The 23,744-nt window shown below is 40.8% G+C and overlaps 1 protein-coding gene and 1 long non-coding RNA gene across 2 annotated transcripts in view; one reads left to right on the top strand and one right to left on the bottom strand.

Annotated features, from left to right (window-relative positions):
• The window catches only part of SHB (SH2 domain containing adaptor protein B), a 179,548-nt gene that overhangs the window by 63,026 nt on the left and 92,778 nt on the right, over nt 1–23,744 (top strand). The window contains exon 2 of the mRNA XM_056519164.1: nt 5,021–5,141. Within this exon, the coding sequence (XP_056375139.1) occupies nt 5,021–5,141 (121 nt within the window). The remainder of the gene's footprint in view (nt 1–5,020; nt 5,142–23,744) is intronic.
• Nucleotides 9,029–23,337, bottom strand: LOC130273028 (uncharacterized). The gene is made up of 3 exons (XR_008843845.1): nt 23,115–23,337; nt 11,336–11,486; nt 9,029–9,635 (listed from the first exon to the last, which is right to left on the bottom strand). It is a non-coding gene; the product is annotated as an uncharacterized LOC130273028 (long non-coding RNA).

Raw genomic sequence — 23,744 nt, 5'->3', positions numbered from 1 at the left:
GGGGGGGGGGGGGGTCCCAACAGTCTGACTTACCATGATCAGGCTATTATTAGCTATTCTGTGGATAGGGAGCATTTCATATTTTTGGCAAACACGTTCATAGGCTGTAGAAGGAGAAATGGGTCCTGGAATTGATCTGTACATAAAGCTAGTGAAGACAGCAGCATCCCATCCACAGCCACATGTACAACCTCTAGATCCAGGGGAGTCTGAAGGAATGATATTACAGCCTGAAACTTGGTGGTTACAATGAGCAAAAAAAAATCACTGACCTTTTGTAAAAAAAATATACAAATACAAAAGTTTCTCAGTGACCTGCCTTTTCTGTGGCCAAATCTGACACTACAGTTGTCTATCGCTATTATTTGCTTTTTTATATTGTTGTCTTCTTTCGTAGTGCTTGTGCAGACAATAAACAGTTGGTACAGTTTCCCATTCAGGCAAAACAGTGTGTATCTTTGTGGCGGAAATAAACATTTACATGACATTCCGGGGTTAGTAAACTAAGCCAACCTCAGGAACTATCCCCCAGCCCTGTTTACTTGGTTTTAGTGTCTTTGCTCAGCTAATAAAAATCTCACCAAGTCCTTTTCAACAAACTGAAGAGATACAAGCTAATAGTCAACCAGAGTAAATAGAAGCCCACACATTTCTTCTATGGACTCTGTGCACACTGAAATAACACAATATAAAGGAGCACAAAAGGTGACAAAGTAATGGTGCTAAGTGCAATAGAGTAGCTCTTATGTGCAAATAAGGCTATAGCGCGCCACACTTTGATGTTTACAGTTCTAATGTCGGGTAACTTTGGTAAGTGGATGGGGTTTTATGCCTTTACGGAGACGTCTTTAAGAAGGGTAAACTGTAAGCCACTAGTTTTTTCAATGTTTTTCCATGCATCTTACAATTTCTCCCACATGATTTCTTGGTAATGGAGAACACTCAAGGGTACCTCTGCTATGTACAAGAACTGCAGCAGTTTTGATGTGCATATCACAGCGGCACAAATACCATGTCGTGTTTTCATTTTTTTATTGTTTCCTATTTGAATCAACTGTTCTGTGTAGTAAACTTCATTTATGTATTCTCCAGTTTAATACAGGAAAGAGTGTTGAATGGGCACACCCAAAAAATGTTTTACCCACATGGTGGGACTGCAACTCTGTGCAAAAGTCTTTTTTATTTTAAACCCCTTAATGACGCAGGATGTATATTTATGGCCTTCGTCAGCTCCCGATATGTGAAGCGCGGTCAACATATGTGGTATTGCTGCATGCGTAAATGTCTGAACTAAAAAAATATAATAATTAAACCGCATGGTTAATCGTGGCGTACACGTGAAAAAATTCTAAATTTCAAAATTGCGTATTTTTCGTCAACTTGTATAACCTAAAAATGTATAAAACGCGATCAAAAAGTCCCATCAAAACAAAAATGGTACTGCTAAAAACTTCAGATCACGGCGCAAACAGTGAGCCTCATATCGCCCCGTATATGGAAAAAAAAAAGTTATAGGGGTCAAGATGAGAATTTTACACATACTAATTTTGGTGCATGTAGTTATAATTTTTTTAAAGTTGTAAAATAAAACCTATATAAATTAGGTATCCTTGTAACCGTATGGACCTACAGAATAAAGGTAAGGTGTCGTTTTTACCGAACAGTGCACTGCATAGAATCTGAAGCCCCCAAATATTACAATATTTATTTTTCAATTTTGCCCCACAATTTTTTTTTCTGTTTTCGCTGTGAATTTTGATGTGATATAGATTGGCAAATAAAACCTTGGCCAACCTCTGGTTTCCTTAAACAGGGTTCCTCTAGGTCAGGGAGCTCCAAACTGTGGATCTCCAGATGCTGCAAAACTACAACTCCCAGAATGCCCGGACAGCCGTTGGCTGTCCGGGCATTCTGGGAGTTGTAGTTATGCAACGTTTGGAAGTCCACAGTTTGGAGCTCCCTGCTCTAGGTCACCCAGTGCCCCATAATGGCCTGGTCAGATTCTGCTGTACAAAGCCGTATTCTATCCATATGTATGAGCTCTTAGCTGTATAATTCTCTTTGTGGAGTGCACATAATTCGCAGTATTAGGATTATTGGGCAACTTCTGCCGACACTGCTGTAAATGAAGCCAGAGGCTATGTGGTGTTCAGAGCGCTAACACGCTTTGTGCTCACCAGATGTAATAATACCTGTATTATTAGCTTTAAGAGGCTCTGCGCGTTAACAGATGCTGGTGCCAGTAAAATACTGCAGCAAATGCTATATATTCTTTTGCTGAGGTTGCCATGAGCCTTATATTTCTCGTAGGTTATTAAAATCTAATCCAGTATTGCAGTTTTAATGTTTTTTTTATTTTTTTTATTAAAATAAAATATATTGAGGTTACATGCTTTACTGTTGAGGACTGTTTATTTTTGTTAGGTTAATATTAGCAGACAAGGACCCTTTAGCACCTAATAAAATGCCCTGTGCTGTAAATGGGAAACGTAAGAATTTTTTCACCATATTTGGATATTTTTTAATTTTAAATTTTTTTTATTGAAGCCCAATATAGTATTATTCTCAATTACAGGCATAGGCGACCTTCGGCACTGCAGATGTTTTGTACTACATCTCCCATGATGCTCTTACAGCTAAAATGCGGCAAAAGCATCATGGGAGATGTAGTTCAAAACATCTGCAGTGCCGAAGGTTGTTTATGCCTGCTCTATTATTCTCTACAATGAGAAATATCCAGAGTCCGAAGCTGACAAATAACTCACTAAAGAATGATTTGTTCCCACTGTCAGCATAAAGTAGTGACAGACCCCGATTCCAGCACTCTGTCAGTAAAGCGAACATTAGATGTGTGTCAGCTGTACCCTGACAGGCCACCTATTCAATGTATATGGGGGCCTCCTGACTACCCCCTCGACTGATATTTTGGGGAAAGGAAGGATCATAATGTTAATTTTGAATGCCTGATCTTTTCTCCCCTGTATTCGTTCGGCCACACATACATGTGTTTTGAGAATGGAAAGCTATATCGCTCCACGTAATAAGGCCCCAAGTAAAACATAGTCTTAACTAGGTGACTTTTACTTACACAGTGCCTAAATCAGTGACTGTCACTACTACATTCTTTCCTCAGATACAGCGGCGTTAACCTGGTGGCTGATTTCTTTTGAGATAGTTGTATGCGATTACAAAAATGGCTCCACATATTTCCCAAAAACAGTGCCCCCCTTGTCCACTAGCTGTGTTGCAACTTAACCCCATTCAAGCGAATGATGCTGCAGCATTGGTTGGAGTATGTTCACCTGAAACCTTTTTGGCATAGCTATTGGACATGAAGTTACCATCTCACCATTCATTTTCTGCCGGAATGTGACAACAACCTCACTAAGTGGTATGGGGTTGGGGGACCTCTGTTTTGGAGAAAGCTGAGGGTCTCAGACCTTGGACCCTTATCTTTCAGACATTGATTGGCCTATCCTGTGGGTGGATGGAATTACCCCTTTAAAGGATCATCTGATCTTGTAGTTTTGGGCAAGTTAGTTTGGCAAATGAATGTTTCCCGAGTCACCAGTAGTGCAGATGACATGTGAGGAGAGTGGTGAGAAAGTGAAGGTCATACAAGATGCCTTCAGGAAACATTGGTAGAAAGAGAACTTTAAGTCCCATCTGGTTTTTGTGATGATTTATACATTGAAGTGTTGGATGCAACGACTTCCTTGAATTCTTACCTCTAATGTTTAGGCGGGTATTGTCTGCTGAACATGATGAATATTTGTCTTGTTGGAAAAGATCACTCATACTGAGGAATTGTAGAGGAATTTTTGCGTAAAATTCTGCCGCGTAATTTTTTTTCCGCACAAAATTTGCACCGAATTCACACGGAATTCTGCACAGAAAATATAGGAGGAAACTTTTTTTTTTTTTTTTTTTTTTTTTTTTTTTTTTTTTGCTGGACTTCAACCGCCAATTAGAATTTCCCGAATTATGCATGAATTCGGTGTCGGGCGGAATTTTTTTTTCTATTGACTTCAGTGGGATTTTGCTCACGGATTCCGCTTGAAAAATGAACATGCTCTTTCTTCAAGCAGAGAGGAATTCCGTGAGCGGAATTTGCGCAGTGTGAATTGAAAAGCGCAAAATACATTATAGTCTATGGCCAGATGAGATGCTCAATTTTTTTCAGTGGCGAATTCACGAGGAATTACTCCAGTAAATTCCTTGTGATTTACTCAGTGTGAACGCACACTTATATTGTGGACAGTGAATAGACATCTTATAAAGCCTTTGTCTTTTCTTAATTTATCTTTCTCCACTCACTGCCTCGAAAAATTACCACTTTAGGGAAGGGTATTTTTGGGCACTTTTCAAAGTGTTTGTGTGTGTTTTTACAATTTTGAATTTAAATGTGTCCTAGAGCAATGTAATTTTTTTTTTCTTCTGGAAATTGTCCTTAGCCTATTTTCTAGAGTTGTCTATTGAAAGTGATTCCACAATAATACAGTTTGTGGAACTTGTCAGACAAGTCATTGTTATTCTTGTGTCACTAGCAGCATTTCGTCTCCGTTATATGTATAAGGCCTTATGGTTGATGTAAAGACCGGGACAAAGGATAGGATTTCTTTTACCTCTTCCTTTTCTAAATTCCACATAAATGTGAGAATCCTGTGAATGATCCTTTATGGTTGCTGTGTTGATAGATTTTTGTAACGACATGGCTATAGAGCCACCCATGGTAAGCCCACAAGATCACGAGATATTTTCCCCAGCTGAATCCTTTGTTTCACCTTGTATTTTAATAACTGTGATAATTTCCTTTTTGCGTTCTGCCAGTAGTTTATTCAATTTCATCCAGTGCAGACCATATCATTTTAGTTTTTGGCTGTAGTCCATTTATGAGATAGCTTATGAAGGTATCAGTGTGTCTGTACATTTCCTCCCTAATCACTTCTTTCCTCCGTTCAAAGAGGAGAGATGGGAGACAGCATATAATAGGTGTCATTTTTCTCACCTCTTTTTCCAGGTTGTAATCGCTGATGACTACTCTGATCCCTTCGATGCCAAGAATGAACAGAAGAACAAAGGGGTAATAACGGAGAACAACGGCTACATGGAACCTTATGAGGCTCAAAGACTGATGACTGGTGAGAAGAAATATAGAGATCCTATTTGGTCGATAACTTTTGCAGTGGTGTAATTTTCTTGGTTGTATATTGTTGCAGTCCTTGTTACTGGTTCATGTTAACATGCCTTAATCTTGTTTTCTAATATATTTTTAGTTTATATTGGTCTAGCCTTATTTACATGTTATCCCATAGTGTGAATGAATGATAAACCTCCCAGCTTGGTGGGTTTTTCACTTAAAGGGGTACTCCGGTGGTCTCCCTACTCTCCCTTCTCTCAGCCTCTTAACGTGCGTTGTTCCCGAGTGCTGCAGCCAATCGGGGAACAATACTAATTAGAGAATATGCATATTTATATTGTGGGAGGATAACATGCCCACAACGGGGGCAGGGGAAAAAGACTCAGCTGCGCCCATTTACGAACGTCAGCACTGACTATTTGACCACAATATGGCACCGACACACGAACAGTGGTGGATGACTGTAATCCCGAATAAACACTACTACAGAACATCTGCCAGGGAATAGAGGTAAGCGAAACACACACAAGCATGGGATATTTTTAAAGGGGTACTCCGGTGCTTAGACATCTTATCCCCTATCCAAAGGATAGGGGATAAGATGCCTGATCGCGGGAGTCCCGCCGCTGGGGACCCCCGTGATCTTGCACGCGGCACCCCGTTTGTAATCAGTCCCCGGAGCGTGTTAGCTCCGGGACTGATTACCGGCGACTACAGGGCAGGCGGCGTGTGACGTCATGCCCCCGTGTGATGTCACGCTCCGCCCCTCAATGCAAGCCTACGGGAGGGGGTGTGACAGCTATCATGCCCCCTCCTGTAGGCTTGCATTGAGGGGCTGAGCGTGACATCACACTGGGGCGGGGGCGTGACGTCACACGCCGCCCGCCCTGTAGTCGCCGGTAATCAGTCCCGGAGCGAACATGCTCCGGAGACTGATTACAAATGGAGTGCCGCGTGCAAGATCCCGGGGGTCCCCAGCGGCGGGACTCCCGCGATCAGGCTTCTTATCCCCTATCCTTTGGATAGGGGATAAGATGTCTAAGCACCGGAGAACCCCTTTAACAGAGGTAAATTAGTGAATTACTTAGGCTGACAATGCAGCTAAAGAAAATACATTTTTAAGTTCCGGAGTTCCCCTTTAAGCACGAGCAAAGTAAGACTGTTCGAATGTGCATGTCTACAAAGCTGGCTATTTACACAAGATTAGCATTTGCCAAAATGTCACTGATCAGTCATACGTCACATAGTTTGAATTGACCATCAACATGGCAGACTGGCCTGAAATATTGCGCAAAGCCAAAAAGGATTATCCATATTTGAGCTATCTATCGTATCATTTGCATGTAGCTTTTTAGTTGGAGATTCAGCCAACTTTTATAGGCTTGCGTTAATTAAGAGCATTTTGGGTATTGGTTATTTGTGTTTAAAAGCAGTAGTGTAAATTACAGATGTTCACCAGCAAATATATATATATATATTATACAAAAAAGAGGATTGCAGCAGCACACATTGGTCAAACAATTGAGGCTCTTAGCGCACTTTTTGATCAAAACGTGTCCCCCATCCACCACGGGGAGGTGGCCTCATTTAGGATGGGAACCTAGCACAAATTCTGAGCCTAACACTCAACTATCCACTCACCTCTGCTGGGCATATAGCCTCTGACTGGGTGACATGCTGGATCCATTTAAAACTCCACCTGTGAGAAAGGGGGAGGGGTGCACAGCTAAACAGGGTGCCATTACCCCCTGAATTGTACACACAAGAAAAAAGAAAGATAGCCGGCACAACAGCCTAATACACGGGTGCACACTGCCATGGCATCAGAGTATACAAAAAAAGAGGATTGCAGCAGCACACATTGGTCAAAAAAATTGAGGCTCTTAGCGCACTTTTTGATCAAAACGTGTCCCCCATCCACCACGGGGAGGTGGCCTCATTTAGGATGGGAACCTAGCACAAATTCTGAGCCTAACACTCAACTATCCACTCACCTCTGCTGGGCATACAGCCTCTGACTGGGTGACATGCTGGATCCATTTAAAACTCCACCTGTGAGAAAGGGGGAGGGGTGCACAGCTAAACAGGGTGCCATTACCCCCTGAATTGTACACACAAGAAAAGAGAAAGATAGCAGAAAAGGACATTAACACCCACTTTAACTGTTCTTGTTCTGCATCATGCAACAAAGCTACTACATTAATGTTAATGTTAATTATAGAAAAAATGTTTTATATATATATATATATATATATATATATATATATATATATATAATAAATTTTTTCTATAATTAACATTAACATTAATGTAGTAGCTTTGTTGCATGATGCAGAACAAGAACAGTTAAAGTGGGTGTTAATGTCCTTTTCTGCAGACATGTGCACTTTCTGTAAGCCAGGTTGGACCTGGAATTAGAGATGAGCGAACTTACAGTAAATTCGATTCGTCACAAACTTCTCGACTCGGCAGTTGATAACTTTTCCTACATAAATTAGCTCAGCTTTCAGGTGCTCCCATGGGCTGGAAAAGGTGGATACAGTCCTAGGAGACTCTTTCCTAGGACTGTATCCATCTTTTCCAGCCCACCGGAGCACCGGCAAGCTGAACTAATTTATGCAGGATAAGTCATCAACTGCGGAGCCAAGAAGTTCGGGACGAATCGAATTTACTGTAAGTTCGCTCCTCTCTACCTGGAATACATATCCGACTTTTAAATGGAGATGCAACTTTTTTCTTCATAAATAGCGACTATCGCATTTGATAAATACATGACCACTGCAAAGTAAAAAATAAAAAAATAAATGAAATACTACGTGAGCAGATTTCAGAAATGTGCTTCGGCATAATCAAAAAGTCGCAGCATGTATAGAAAAGTCGTACGTGCAACTTTTTTATGCTAAAAAAATAAAATACTACGGAGCTTGATAAATCTCCTTGTCAGTCTTTCAGAAAACCAGTGATCCATTCTAAAGCTGAATAGTGAGTTAGTGTTCTCCTTGCCATCACTACTTCCCACAGTAATAATTGCATAATTAAAACTGGAACAGTTGTAGGAGAAAATGAGATGTCAATTTTCAAGGCCGTATTGTGGATTTAAGCTTATCATAAGGCCATCCATTTCAGGGTAAGCAGCAGGTTCTGTCACTGTGGATTGCTATAAATTAACGTTCCAGTCTAATTCAGACCTTCCAGATTGTGTTTTGTCCTTGGTCTGAACAAACTGACAGACAGATCCTTTGGCTGTTATGTGCTGCATAAAGACCAACTTGGCAGCTTGTTTCTCCCAGGAAATATGTACACATAGAAGAGTTGTGAATACACCACTTACATGCCACATTGCATTTCTAACCCTTTGTATCCAGGTTTTATTTTGTTTGTACAGTATTCTATTTCCAAGTCTTTTTTTCTTTTAACCTTTAAATGGACTGTGCAAACCAGGGAGGGACACTTGATATATTTTAAGAAAATCATAACAATAAAAAAATAAATGTGAAAGCTCACTCATGCTTTGTAATCTTTTATTTTTATGCAGTTTTGTTGGATGTACATGATACGGGTTGTCTCATCAGAGCTGAAGCCACAGTGCCACTCATTGTGAATATGGGAGTTCTTCAGGAGGGGAGATTTCGTCTCATATGTTGATATAAGGCCTAATTCAATGGAGACTATTGTTGTTTTTTTGCCTCATAAATTGGAATGGTTCCTAAAGAGAAGAGGGAGTGTTTTAAGGAAATGTTTCCATTCTTTCTTTTTGTAGAATAGTTTAGTTTTCTATCTGACACAATACGTTGCAGAATTCCACAACACTTCTGCACTTGTGAACCTAGCTTTACTGTTTTCATGAAAAAAGATAGACAGCAGAGCCATCTTTCAAAGAGTGTATTGAGAGGATGAGACTATTTCCCTCGTTCCAGCTATCTGTGTATGTTTATTGTTGAGCAAATGCATAGATCTAGCGATATTTCTAAGAAGGTACTCTTCTTGAATTGTCATAACAGACACTCTGTGCATTGGTGGTCTAGGAAAAACAATACATGCCAGTGTTTAATTCCTTTGTAATACAGTAGACTAATATTACCCAGGAAACATAATTCTAATCTACTAAACATCTTTGTGGTGTGACGTAAAAGTACTATTAGTCATGGAGCAGTCAATGGAAAACTGTAGGAAATCGTAAGGAGCCATGAACTGTTTACATTCTGCATTGCTTTATAATGTCATTTATTAGAGGGATGTCCTGGACCAATAGTCGCATTCCCCTTTCCCTGCAGTGTCTTTTTGTCTGCTGTTTAGTGCACATTAGCCACTTAAAAATACTGTAACATTTTTTTAAAGGGAGCAGTGCTGAGCCATTAGGAATATTTTGTAATAATGCCTGGTGCTTAGGTCATGCAACTTCTGCCTGAAACCAATTATGCCCAAGGGGGCAGGCTCTTCTTGTTAGGTGCCTTACTTGCTGCTATGATTGACAGCTCCAGATTGGATGCAATATCTGAAAAAAAGGAGTTAACTCAGCTCAATAAGAGTGCACTCAGCCAGAAGAGCATGCTTTCGGACACTTGCATTGGTGGCAGTTTGGACGTCAGACAACATTTTTCTTGGTAATGCAAGTTGCAGAACACATTACACTTCCTTCCCTGACCTCTGTATAAGACTAATGGCTGTTGTGATTGCTCTAAACTGCTGACCGTTTTGATTAACCCCTTAAGGACTCAGGGTTTTTCAGTTTTTGCACTTTCGTTTTTTCCTCCTTACCTCTTAAAAATCATAACCCTTTAAATTTTCCATCTAAAAATCCATATTATGGCTTATTTTTTGCGTCGCCAATTCTACTTTGCAGTTACATTAGTCATTTTACCCAAAAATGCACGGCGAAACGGAAAAAAAAAATCATTGTGCGACAAAATCGAAGAAAAAAACACCATTTTGTAACTTTTGGGGGCTTCCGTTTCTACGCAGTGCATATTTCGGTAAAAATTACACCTTATCATTATTCTGTAGGTCCATACGGTTAAAATGATACCCTACTTATATAGGTTTGATTTTGTCGTACTTCTGGAAAAAATCATAACTACATGCAGGAAAATTTATACATTTAAAAATGTCATCTTCTGACCCCTATAACTTTTTTATTTTTCCACGTACAGGGCGTTATGATGACTCATTTTTTGCGCCGTGATCTGAAGTTTTTATCGGTGTGATTTTTGTTTTGATCTGACTTTTTGATCACTTTTTATTCATTTTTTAATGGTATAAAAAGTGACCAAAAATGCGCTTTTTTTGACTTTTTTGCGCATACGCCATTGACCGTGCGGTTTAATTAATGATATATTTTTATAGTTCGGACATTTACGCACGCGGCGATACCACATATATTTATATATTTAACACTGCACACACTGATCTCCTATGCTGATCACTGGCGTGAAAGGAGCTTATAGCCGCTGATAAGGACTGGAAGGATTAAGATTTTTATAAAAGTAATATACAAATCTGTTTAACTTTATGGCACCAATTGATTTTCTGGCACCAGTTGATTTAAAAAATATATATTTGCCAGCAGAGTACCCCTTTTAATGTGGCATCAGACACAGTATGTACCTGTTATTATGATTAAAATGTTAGCATCGTAAAGTCAGACTGGCTTTAGGTTGATGGGTACCTTCAATTGATGCCCCCTTTTGTAGTATTGAATAATATAATGATGGAGTGTACAGTAACATTGACATAAAGTAGCCTAATAACACTGCTGTATAGTGTGATATAACAAAGACTGCCCCTTCAGTATTTCTAGGCGATGCCAAGTTTGAGCACCCATAAGGCCAGCCCCAAATAAGGTACTTTGTAACCATTCAGGTTTGCCCCTTTCTTTCAATATCTTCACACTTCTGAAATAAATAGACTTCTAGAACTTGCAGTGACCACAAATGGTAATTTCTTCAAGATGCTTTTAGTTTTTTAGGGGCCTGTGTTGTGTTTTTTTTGGTGAGAGAGAGGGAGAGAACAGCCAATCTGTTGGGCACGTATATATGTTTACGTATTCTTCAGCTTTGATGGAATTCTACACTGGATAAGCAGAGATTGGGTTCTCCAATCTCCATGACACACTTTTGAAACCTAATAGGCTTTAATAATGGTACATGTCATTGCATTTAATACCCCATAAAAGTAATGACAGGGAAAAGCGCTTACATCATACTCCTCCGACCAGCACTACTTGTCACACAATTTTCCCCCAGGGAGCATAGCACAGTTTTGTTACATGCCTAAGATGTTTGCGATAAACAGCTTCCTCTTATTCAGATGAACGGTATTTGTTTTGGATCTTCTGGATGGGAACTTACTGTGAAGAGGCAATAAAACATTATATAGAAAGGTCAGGAATTTCCTGTGTATTGCACCACTGCTGGCACAGTCAGGTGGCCCGCCCTGTTAAAGTATGAGGCATGACTCCACAAGGTAAGAGCTGACTGCCTAATGCAGTTCATGCCTTATGACCACGCTGATTCTGCACAACAGTGTGAATATCAGATCTGTGTGACTCAGCAAACAGTGTCAAATGTAAATTTCTCAGCGTAGTCATTATTATTTTTGTGCTGAACAATTACCATCATAATAAGCAGTGTGCATGCATGCAGGTCTGATGACCTGTAAACCTACGTATCCAGCACTTGCCTGTTTTATCTGGTTCAGTAAAAAGTAGTTGTTCTTGACTGCCTAATATTCTGATAGTATGCCAGATAAACCGGGAGGGAAATAGATATGAAGAGACTAGGGCCATATTTTGTGATTCCTATTACATCTACAAGACCTGAACAGTCTGGTTTGTGTGAACCAAGCTTTTATCACCAGCAAAGTTTGGTTCTCTTGAGGCATGCAATGCTAAAATTCAGTTTTATTGTTTAAGTCCTGAATTTGACCATTCATCTATGATGCTTTCCATTTGTGTTCTTGGACCCACGGCAGTGCATGGCCTTATATACAGATGCAAAAATACAGCTGTGTTGCAACCATTTGGATATTAATAAAACTGTTTGTGGGTCATAAAAATGATCAACTTAAAGGGGTATTCCACTGCCTCAGCATCCAAAACATTTTGTTCTGAACCCTGGGTGACTGGGGGCGTGGCATCATGGACACGCCCCCAAGTAATGTCACGCCACGCCCCCTCAATGCAAGTCTATGGGAGGGAGCGTGGCAGCCACCACGCCCCCTCCCATAGACTTGCATTGAGGGAGCATGGCGTGATGTCATTAGGGGGGCATGTGCTTGATGTCACAACACTCGCTGACTGCACCCAGCATTCGGAACAAAATGTTCCAGAGGCTGGGGCAGTGGAGTACCCCTTTTACAATTAGCCTAATAAGCAAAAGAGAGGCGCTGCCTAACCACTAGAATACCTCTCAACATACAGTATTAAAAGATTACATTTAAGAATATCACAACTATAAAACATAGTATTATACGTATTACATATAAATAACAAATCACACATACCTTTGCAGATTAATCACTTTACACACAAACTTTTTACATCATCTAGAAAGGGTCCACAGGCTGATGTAGGAAGTAGAGGTCATACTAGGAGCCTCCCGTGTCTGCAGATATATATTCTCCCCCCTTTCTCCTTTTTGTCCTGTCTTTTGACGCGATTACATTAGGGAGCTATTGTCAGACTGCAGCCATGGGTTAGCTGAGGGGATGGGAGGTGTGGGGGTGAAAAGTTTCATAAGGTGGCACTAGCAGCACATCCCTTTGGGGGTTGGGGCCCTAGGCAATTTCCCAGTTTCCCCTCCCCTATAGTACCTTGGGGGGCCGGACTGAATGACTTTGTGAGCCCATGGACCAGACATTCCCCACCCCAACCTTCTTCTAGAATTTGTTTAAAAATAATGATACAAAGTACTTACTCAAATGCTACCATGTGAAAGTAGCCTAAGGTTGTATTCACAACATATTTCAAAAGTGTGCTGTGTGGCCAGAAGCCACAAAAACAAAAAGAACACAGTAATGTATGATGAAGCCAGAGTGCAGCGTTCATCATAGATTACGGTGTTCTTTTTGTTTTTGTGGCCTGATACATATAAATGAAAAGAATATGAGTTGCAAAAACTTCAGTAATTAAAAGACAGAACCAAATATTTACTTTTAGTTTTTTAATTCATGTCTGATGGGCAGGAACAATTCTGGTACCTATATGCCTTCCAGGCGACTATGAAGTATTCTGTGATATGTAATAAAACTGAGTGAGAAGCGCTTCAGCGCTCTGAATTGACAGCATGGCCTTCAATAATTCATGCTAATTGTCTTCCTTTGAGGATTTAACTTATTGTGCTACTGTTGACTCAAATGTAATTTACTGAAAGCAAGGTATTTATGCCATTCAATATCAAAACAGGAAGTTATTAAAACAATTGAATACAAGTAGGAAATGATCATATTAAGACAAATGGCATGCCGAATGACTTGTACAAATCACGTACCATATTATGTGAACAGGGTGTGGAGGGTGAGCAGCAGAATAAAGAGTGTATTTATTAAATTGTATCATAGGCCACAGGCACAATAATCCTTCTGCTTACCTGGCTATTTTCATGCCATGCTTATCATGTAAGAAGACAACATTGTGATTCACTTCAAACCATGTGTGTGTTAGAAGCAATATTTGTTGTTCATTCCACATGTTGTGATCATCAGTAGATAGGCTGCAAAAGGAGGACTGTAGTGCAAATTTTTATACTTCCCCTGTGCCCAGGCTGCAAAAAGGAAAAAACCTGCCGACGTTCCCCCGTTGCGCCAATATCGTTGTCCCAGTCCTCTGGTGCCGGTCTTCTTCCGCTTCCTGGTGGACAGCGAGTCATACTGCACTCAGCTAATCACCGGCTGCAGCAATGTCCTGCCTCAGCCGGTGATAGGCTGAGCGGACTGTTATGTAAGGAGCCTGGGCAGCAGGAAGAAGGCAGGGCCCAGGCTCCTTACATGACACTGCGCTCAACCTATCACCGACCGAGGCAGGACATTGCTGCAGACAGTGATTAGCTGAGCACAGTATGACTCTCTGTCCCCCATTAAGTGGACGAAGACAGGCCCAGGAGGACCAGGACACCGATGTCGGCGCAACGGGGGAACGTCGGCAGGTGAGTCAGTTAGTTTTTTTTTTTTACAGCCCAGGCACCAGGGAAGAAAAAAATTTGCAATACAGTACTCTTTTAAATAGAAAATCCTCACTATATTTATACATGGGTGCAAATAGCATTTATATGAAGTATGGCACTAGAAGTGTTGAAAAAAAATAATAATCATCCATTAATACCATTTTTATGGTCCAAAATTTTGGACCTTGGGTCTGGCCAAAACCTTTTATATGATGTAGATAATATCATTATATGTATATTTGAAATATACATTGGTTAAAAAATTTGTATATTTTTGTCCCTGCAGCTACTGACTGTCTGTGAGGAGACCAAATACAGGATGTATGGGTGGACAAGCAGGGCTCTGTGTGCACTGAGGACAAGCAGGGCTCTGTGCCCTGATGCTCTGACACTCTCCCGCCGCACACATCGGGATGATTGACAAGTCAGGAGTCTGCACAGGGCCCTGCTTGTTCTGGCAATAGCTGCAGGGACAGCATTTTTTCACCCCCCAAAAAAAATGTGAACATATATATATATATATATATATATATATATATATATATTACAAATATACATATGATGATATTATCTACATTATATAAAAAGTTTTTGTTAATGACAGGTACACTTTAAGGACGGCTGCAACCAATTTATTTTTATTTTATTTATTTTTTTACGGCAGAAAATGTGCCTTTAAAAAAAAAAAAAAATCACAAACATATTTCCCCTCTGCTTCGATATTCCTGACCCCCTTATGCATATTCATGAGATCCCCTTTGCCCATGTGAGCACGAGCTGGGCGGGCATGTTGGAGCAGAGGGGAAGATGGCTGGTATGCTGGGTCCCGCCTATATTGTGCAAAGCCGGCGATTACCATATTAGCAATAGAGGCTATACATTTTTTTTCTCTGGTTGACCTGCAGTAAAACCTTGTATATTGGGTATAGTGGGGGCGAATTAAAGGGGTACTCCGTTGGAAAACTTTTTTTTTTTTTAATCAACTGGTGCCAGAAAGTTAAACAGTTTTGTAAATTACTTCTGTTAAAAATTCTTAATCCTTCCAGTACTTATTAGCAGCTGTATAGTACAGAGGAAATTATTTTCTTTTTGGATTTATTTTCGGTCACGACCACAGTGCTCTCTGCTGACACCTCTGTCCATTTTAAGAAATGTCCAGAGCAGAATAGGTTTTCTATGGGGTTTTGCTACTGCTCTGGACAGTTCCTGACATGGACAGAGGTGTCAGCAGAGGGCATTGTGGTCAGACAGAAAGGAAATTCAAAAAGAACTCCCTCTGTTTCTTTGTGGCATCAGTTGATTTAAAAAGAAAGGTTTTCCACCTGAGTACCCCTTTAAACCCAAAGTTGTTGTTGTTGTGGCTTGATACATGTTAAAACTGCTAGAAGCCCAGTTTTAAAATGCTAAGCAGAAGAAGAACAAAGTGCCGGCACATACGGAACTAGGCAGTCTCTATAACGTGTAGCCACCCACAGGACGGGACTCACATACAGCCTGTAGCGGAGGGGCGAATCAAAGCTGAGAGCATGAAGGGAAGTCAAAAAAGCAACAGAAGCTGCACTCACCATCCATGCATACCTGTCATGCTAGCGGTGGTACAGGCAGGGGAGCTGGGTGGAGGCCGGGGGCCCGGAACAAGTTGTTTCGTGCGTCTGAGCGCACTTCCTCTAGCCAGAATGACGACTTCCGGCGCCGCTCTCCTATACATAAGGGCGACGTCGGATAGTCGCCTAGCAACTTGGTGAGCGTTCTAGTCATGTGATCGGCCACGTGACGGGAACGCCGGCAACAACATACAACATAACGACTATAAATAGTAAACAATGATAATTACAATATAATGCAAACGAAAACAACACAAAATACATTGTGAGTGCAATTGGAAAATTATAAAAATGCACCAAACTCGTTCCGGTCATTCAGGCCAGCATTACCGGTGGCGTTTAGGCGCACAATCCAGCAGGCTTCTCGCTGGAGGAGGGGTTTACCCCTGTCTCCTCCATTCGTTAATGGTCGTATTCTCTCTAGGCCCAAAAATTTAAGATGATCATGATTTCCGTTGTGTGCCTGATTCATGTGGGCAATAAACCTGGGAGCCCCAAGTCCGGTTCGAATGGAGCGGGTATGCTCCCGGAACCGCACCTGGAGCTGCCTAATGGTCTTGCCCACATACAACCGACCACAGGGGCATAATAGTGCATAAACTATGTAGGTTGACCTACAAGTAATAAATTCTTTAACCCGATGGTGCCATCCACCCAAAATAAAGGTATCCCCAGTGGACATATACCTACAGTGAGGGCAAGTTTTACAGGGGTAATTACCTTTTAAGGGGATTGGTTAACCAATTCTTGGCTGGGAGATGTTTTTCTCCCATAGTAACGTTTTTTCTATAGGTAATCAGGGGAGGGTACTGGGCAATGTCATGTAAGTCTTGGTCGGATTCCAGGATGAACCAATGGCGTTGTATGGCACTAGCCACGCATTGGTTCATATTGGAATTTTAAAGGGAGAAACAGAAGCGTTTAGGGGATTCAGTACATTTATATCTGCCCCTCAAGAGGTCAGATCTGTTCATCTGTCTGACCCGTTGGAGGGAAGCATCAATGATGTTTGCTGGATACTGGCGTGCCAAGAGGCGTTTTTTAAGATCTTGGGCCTGACTTTCTAAAACCATGTCTTCACTATTGATCCTGCGAAGATGGAGAAATTGAGAATAAGGAATGCTCTTCTTCACGTGTAGGGGGTGTGAGCTCTTAAAATGCAATTTAGTTTAGCATCAAGAAAATCGAGCTCATGACCCCCAAACACTGCGGTGAACAGCATGTTTACATTGTTGGACTGGTTGAGGTAGTCGACAAACCTATGAAAGTCCTCTTATGTAGAATCCCACACAGCAAGTATGTAAAAAGGTCTTAATATACAGAAGGGGTTCGAGGGTGAAAAGACATACTTGCGTTCAAAGACTGCGAGGAATAAATTGGCAGAAGTGCAGGAGACAGGCGTGCCCATGGCCGTGCCGGTATGCTGCCTGTACCAATCCTCGCTGTCTTTGAATTCATTATGGGTGAGGATGAAATACAAAGCATCACAGACAAATGACACAAACTGGTCAGTCTTGTCTGTTTCAGACAAAAACTCACGGACAGCCTGTACTCCGCATCGTGGGGGATGCGGGTGTACAGGCTCTCGACGTCCACTGACGTGAGTCGGTATTTTTCATGCCAGTGGAAGTCAGTGAGTGCCGTCAGTAAAGTTCCCGTGTCTTTAATGTACGTAGGGGTGGAAGGCAGAAGTGGTTTAAGTAACCACTCTAGGTACTTCGGAAGGTATTCGGTCGCAGAGCCGATCCCCGCTCAATGGGACACCCTGGGGGTCGGCTCTGCGACTTGTGCACCTCAGGCAGATAATACCACCTAGGGTGGCGTGGAGCATCAGGTAGGAGTTTTTCAGCAGTTTTTTTTTTTTTTTTTTTAGAAATGATGCCTTTTTCACAATTTATACGGAGAAAACTCCTGAGCTGATCTACAGTTTTTTTTAGTTGGATTCCCTGGTAGAGGCCTATAAGTGGTGGCGTCGCTCAATAGGCGGTGCTTCTCAATGTCGCTAGCACGACTGATATACAATAAACACCTGGATGGTGATTGCAGCTTCTGTTGCTTTCTTGACTTCGCTCCAGTTTTTAAATAAGTCCCGTACTTGCATGGGACTTCTGGCAATTATGTAGACTGTTAACTTCAACAATGGGCTACAGAGTTGGCGAGCGATAGTTTAAACATGTATCCTGCCACTGGAACAACTTTATAGTTCCCCTCTAAGTTGGCTATACACATTAGAAATAGGTTTGATGTTTAAACAACCATCGAACAAACCAATGAATAATTGTTTTGCAGGGGAAGCTATACACATTTGAGTCAATTCTGTTGTTTAACCTGCTTACACATGATCAGCGACACCTGGAGAAGGATAAATGATCTTTCTGGGAATGTCTTAAGATCTTTCCTAAAAGATTGTTCATGGATGAAAGATCTATATATTTTTCCAGATGGCAGTCTGTCTTCAATTGGCTAAAATTATCATTTGGTATAAAATTTTACCCAACAAAATGATTGTTTTGGTTGGAATCCTCCTTTTTAATAGTAATCTCATGCGTGCATAAGATTGAAATAAGAATGCTCGGCCATGTGAGCATAGTTATCTATCTTAACCCCTTACTGACGCAGAGATTTTTTTTTTCCTCATCTTTTAAAATCCATAACTCAGTTTTTAATCTATAGGGCTGCTTGTTTGCGGGACTTATTGTACTTTGTAATGACATCACTCATTTTGCCACAAAATGTATGGTGAAGTAAAAAAGAAAAAAAATTTGTGGGGAAAAATTGGAAAAAAATGCAATTATGCAACTTTTAGGGGGTGGCGGTTCTACGTAGTGTACTTTTCAGTAAAAATTACACATTATCTTCATTCTGTAGGTCCATACGATTACAATACCCAATTTGTATAGGTTTTGTTTTATTTTGCTAGTAAAAAAAAAAAGTATAACTTTTTGTAAGAGAATTAGTAGGCTTGTAGTAATTGTTCCCTTCTGACCCCTATAACTTTTTTTTTTTTTTCGCATATAGGGCTGTACGAGGGTTCAATTTTTGCACCATGATCTGTAGTTTTTAATGGTGCCATTATTGCTTTTATTAGTTGTTTTGATCACTTTTTATGTATTTTTTTTTCTACTAAATGAAGTGACCAAAAATGTACAATTCTGGACATTTACCGTGCGGTTTAATAAACACTATATTTTATTAATTCAGACATTCAGGCACGCGATGATCCCACATATGTTTATTTAACTTTTTTTTTTTTTACAAATTTTTTTATTTATAAAGTAGGAAAAAAGGGAGGGGGGTGATTCAAACTTTGAAGGGGGTTTGGAGGGGGTTATGAACATTTACTACTACTGTGTTTTTTTTTTTTGTTTTTTTCACTGATCAATGCTATGCTATTATACAGCGTTGATCAGTGTTATCTGTGGTCTGTTGCTCTAGCCTGCCAAAGCAGGCTAAAGCAACACAAAGCAGATCCGACGGCACAGAAGAAGGTTAGGACCCTTTCTCCGTCCATCAGTTAAGGTGATCGGGACCGTGCGATTGCCCCAAGTTTCCAGCTTTAGGTCCCACGATCAACTTTGATCGCAGGATCTAAAGGGTTAATAGCCTTGCAGCGGCGATCGCCACTGCAGACTATTAGCTGTTGATTTCAGCCGGGGGACACGTGGTACAGAGCGGGATGATGTCACATTTCCGCTTTATTGCTGCTCCCCCCTTCCCAGGATGTACACATACATCCTGAGGAGGGAAGGGGTTAAATTGGTACCACCGTGGAATTATTATAATATATTTTTTTTTAAATCAACTGGTGCCAGAAAGATAAACAGATTTTTTATTACTTATCAGCTGCTGTATGTTCCAGAGGAAGTTATTTTCTTTTTGAATTTATTTTCTGTCTGACCACAGGGTTTTCTGATGACACCTCTGTCCATGTCAGGAACTGTCCAGAGCAGAAAATACCCATAGCAAACTTCTCCTGCTATGAGCACTGTTGTCAGACAAAAAATAAATTCAAAAAGAAAAGAACTTCCTGTGGAGCATACAGCAGCTGATAAGTACTGAAAGAGTTAAGATTTTTTATTGAAGTAATTTACAAATCTTTTTAACTTTCTGGCACCATTTGATAAAAATGTTTTTTTTCCACTGGAGTACCCCTTAAAGGCTTTCTGCATCTGAAAAAATTTATCCCCTAGGGGATAAGTGTTTGATCGCGGGGGGTCCGAATGCTGGGACCCCCCCCCCCCCCCCCCCGCAATCTCCTGCACGGGCCCCTGGCTCTGCCACGGCTCTCCCGTGCAGGAGGGGTTCCGGCCGCAGGATGACGTTGCTGCCTACACTCCTCCTCCATGTAGTTCTATGGGAGAGGCGGGATGCAGCGTTCGTGCCTCCCCGCTTCTCCCATAGAACTGTATGGGGAGGGGGCATAACAGTCAACCTCTCTAGGTCGCAACGCGCATTAGCCGCTCTCACTGAGCGCTAATGCGTGGACCCATTCAAGAGATCGCAGGGGTCCCATCGATCGGACTACCCGCGATCAGACACTTATCCCCTATCCTTTGGATAGGGGATAAGTGTTTATAAAGCTGCAGTTGTCCTTTTAAAGGTGTGTTACTGCCCTGAGCAGTGGAAGATGGGGTGGAGGAACCTGTTATGACTGCTTTGGGGAGTGGTGGTCATTTTTAGACCCACGTCCTGAAAGCCCCTACTCTAAAATGTCTTTTTAAATGGTAATATTGATTTTAGCTACATAGTTACATTTTAGATAAAAAGAATCTGTCTGTAAATACTTTTACTGATCTTTTACTTGTTTTGATCTATATATGTTTCATTGATTAACTTTGCATAGGCAACATTTCCTGTGTATAGGCAAATCTGGAGAGATAGCAACTGGCTGACAAGTAAGGGTCTATTAACACGGCAGAATTTCCGCTAGCAGAATTTTGCCTCAAATTAAACCCATAGACTTCTATGGGATTCTGCACTCCTATTCAACGTTCTGAAATTACGCTTGCAGAATTTCCGCACCAATTTTCGGAAATTCAGAAGTGTTAAAGGGGTACTCCGGTGAAAACCTTTTTTCTTTTAAATTAACTGGTGGCAGAAAGTTAAACATATTTGTAAATTACTTCTATTAAAAAATCTTAATCCTTCCTGTACTTATTAGCTGCTGAATACTACAAAGGAAATTCTTTTCTTTTTTGGAATGCTCTCTGCTGATGTTATTATATTAATAACGCTTTATTTATTGTTGTCCTTAGTGGGATTTGAACCCAAGTCCCCAGCCCTGCAAGGCAGTAGTGCTAACCACTGAGCCACCATGCTGCCCTTAGCATACATCTGCTATGCATGGTTGCTAAAATGGACAGAGATGTCAGCAGAGAGCACTGTGCTTGTGATGTCATCAGTGTTCCAAAAAGAATGGAATTTCCTCTGTAGCATTCAGCAGCTAATAAGTACTGGAAGGATTAAGATTTTTTAATAGAAGTAATTTACAAATATGTTTAACTTTCTGCCACCAGTTGATTTAAAAGAAAAAAGGTTTTCACCGGAGTACCACTTTAATGGGAGTGTGGAATCCCATAGAAGTCTATGGGCTCTAATTTGAGGCGGAAATTCCGCAAGCAGAAATTCTACCTTGTGAATAGACCGTAAGTGTTGAACAGACTATTCAATGCGTATGTCCACATATAAATACCATGTGAGCTCCAATAATTCTCTCCATTTACAGAAGTCCAGCAAAATGTTTAAAGTGTACCTGTCGTCAACAAAACTTTTTATATCATTTAGATAATACTATTATATGTATATTTGTAATATACATTGGTTAAAAAATGTGCATATTTTTGTCCCTGCAGCTATTGCCTGTGTGTCTCTATGAAGAGTCCAGATACAGGGAGTATGGGAGGACAAGCAGGGCTCTGTGCAGTAAGAAGAAGCAAGGACAGTGTGCACTGAGGCTCTATAACATGCTCCCGGCTCACGCATCAGGAAGATTGACAATCCACGAGTCTGCACAGAGCCCTGCTTGTCCTAACCTCACCTCCTTTTTTGGAGTCATCATAGAGACACACAGGTAATAGCTGCAGGGACAGCATTATTTCACCCCAAAATATACACAATTTTTAACCAATGTATATTGGAAATATACATATAATGGTATTATCTACATTATATAAAAGGTTTTTGTAGATGACAGGTACACTTTAATGCATTGGTCTCTGTGATCTCTCTCATTGGGAAATATTTATCAAAACCTGTGCAGAGGAAAAATTGATCATTTGCCCATAGCAACCAATCAGATTGCTGCTTTAGTTTTTTGAAAAGGCCTCTAAAAAATAAAAGAAGTGATCTGATTGGTTCCTCTGGGCAACTTTTCCTCTGCACCTAGTTTGATAAATCTCAGCTATTGCACGTGTTTGTGTATTTTAACCCCTTATCATATCTATAGCACCATAAAACCAAGGGTGCTCTAAAAATAAATAATAATAATGTCAGATCATTTCCAGGCAAACAAAAAGCATTTGCATACATTCAGTACTTTAGTACTTTAGCCTTTTGCGTTATATATATATATATATATATATATATATATATATATATATATAAATGTCGAGCAGTGCCAGCATCAGCTTTGGTAAGGTTGGACAAATGCTGGGGCACGTTGCTACTGACTGCCATTTTGTGACCATAGGTAACCGATGGCTTGTTAGTTCAGACCTGTCAGTTTGTGCATTTGTAGCTTGTCAGCACCTTTGCTGTAGCATTTCTCTATTTTTTTTAAACTATGAAGCATGGTGGGTTGTATCGCTTGAAATCGCAAGTTAAAAATTATGTTTATAGTACATGGCCTTTCAAGATCTGTAGGTTCTTTCTTGGGCAATTTTTGTAATTTTATTTTTAAAGTAGGATTTTATTGAAGGTTTTAACAAATGTACCAGTATCATTAGTACTGGGATAAGGTCAGAATGAACACAAACGCAGGTGTCTATTCCGTACATGACAAAAGTAAAGACAAGGTCATTAACAAAACAGTAGGCTAATTGCATCTCAGGAGAGACCTCGTCAGCAAAGGGAGGGGAAGGGAGAACACAGGGGTGAGACAGAAAAGATAAAAAAGAGAAGGGAAAGACAAGAATGTAGGGAGAAAGGAGAGGAAGAGGGGGAGAAAAGGGAAAAGAAAAGTAAAGCAGTACACATACAAGAGAGAGTGCTTACCTCATGGAGCACACACGTCACCCCAAGGCGCCGGGACCAACCATCGGTGATAGGATGATAGAAGGGGTCTATGTGAGGGCTGGTGCGATTGAGAGATGAAGGTCTCTGGAATCGGAAGATGATGCAAACTCTGACCATAGTGCCTGATGTCTAGCCAGCTGTTTATGAGTATCAGCCAGGCCAGGCAAGATGGAGAGAAGGAAGGGGGCCTGGTTCAAGTTGTAGTTTCACTGAGGTTAAACAAAAATATCATGTCAACAACCTGTGGGACTATTGGGAGAAATTTATCAAAACCTGTGCAAAGGAAAAGTTGCCCAGGTGCCCATAGCAACCAATCAGATTGCTTCTTCCATTTTATAGAGGCCTTGTTAAAAATGAAAGAAGTGAGCTGATTGGTTGCTATGGGCATCTGGGCAACTTTTCCTTTGCACAGGTTTTGATAAATCTCCCCCATTGTTTTTATGCTGTAATGAAGAGTTCCTATCTGAATCACGTCAGCTATAGCCTGTGCCGTTTACTTGTGACTTTTAATGTGAATGGTGATCTGGGAATGACAATGCAGCTTTTGTTCCCTAGTGCTGTGACAGTGTTTCCTTTTCAGCACCTGTATAGAGCAGACAATATGACCAC

The sequence above is a fragment of the Hyla sarda genome, chromosome 1 (genome assembly GCF_029499605.1).
Source record: "Hyla sarda isolate aHylSar1 chromosome 1, aHylSar1.hap1, whole genome shotgun sequence".
Classification (NCBI taxonomy): domain Eukaryota; kingdom Metazoa; phylum Chordata; class Amphibia; order Anura; family Hylidae; genus Hyla; species Hyla sarda.
Note: the sequence above shows the minus strand (reverse complement) of the source record. Positions and strands in the feature narration are given on the sequence as shown.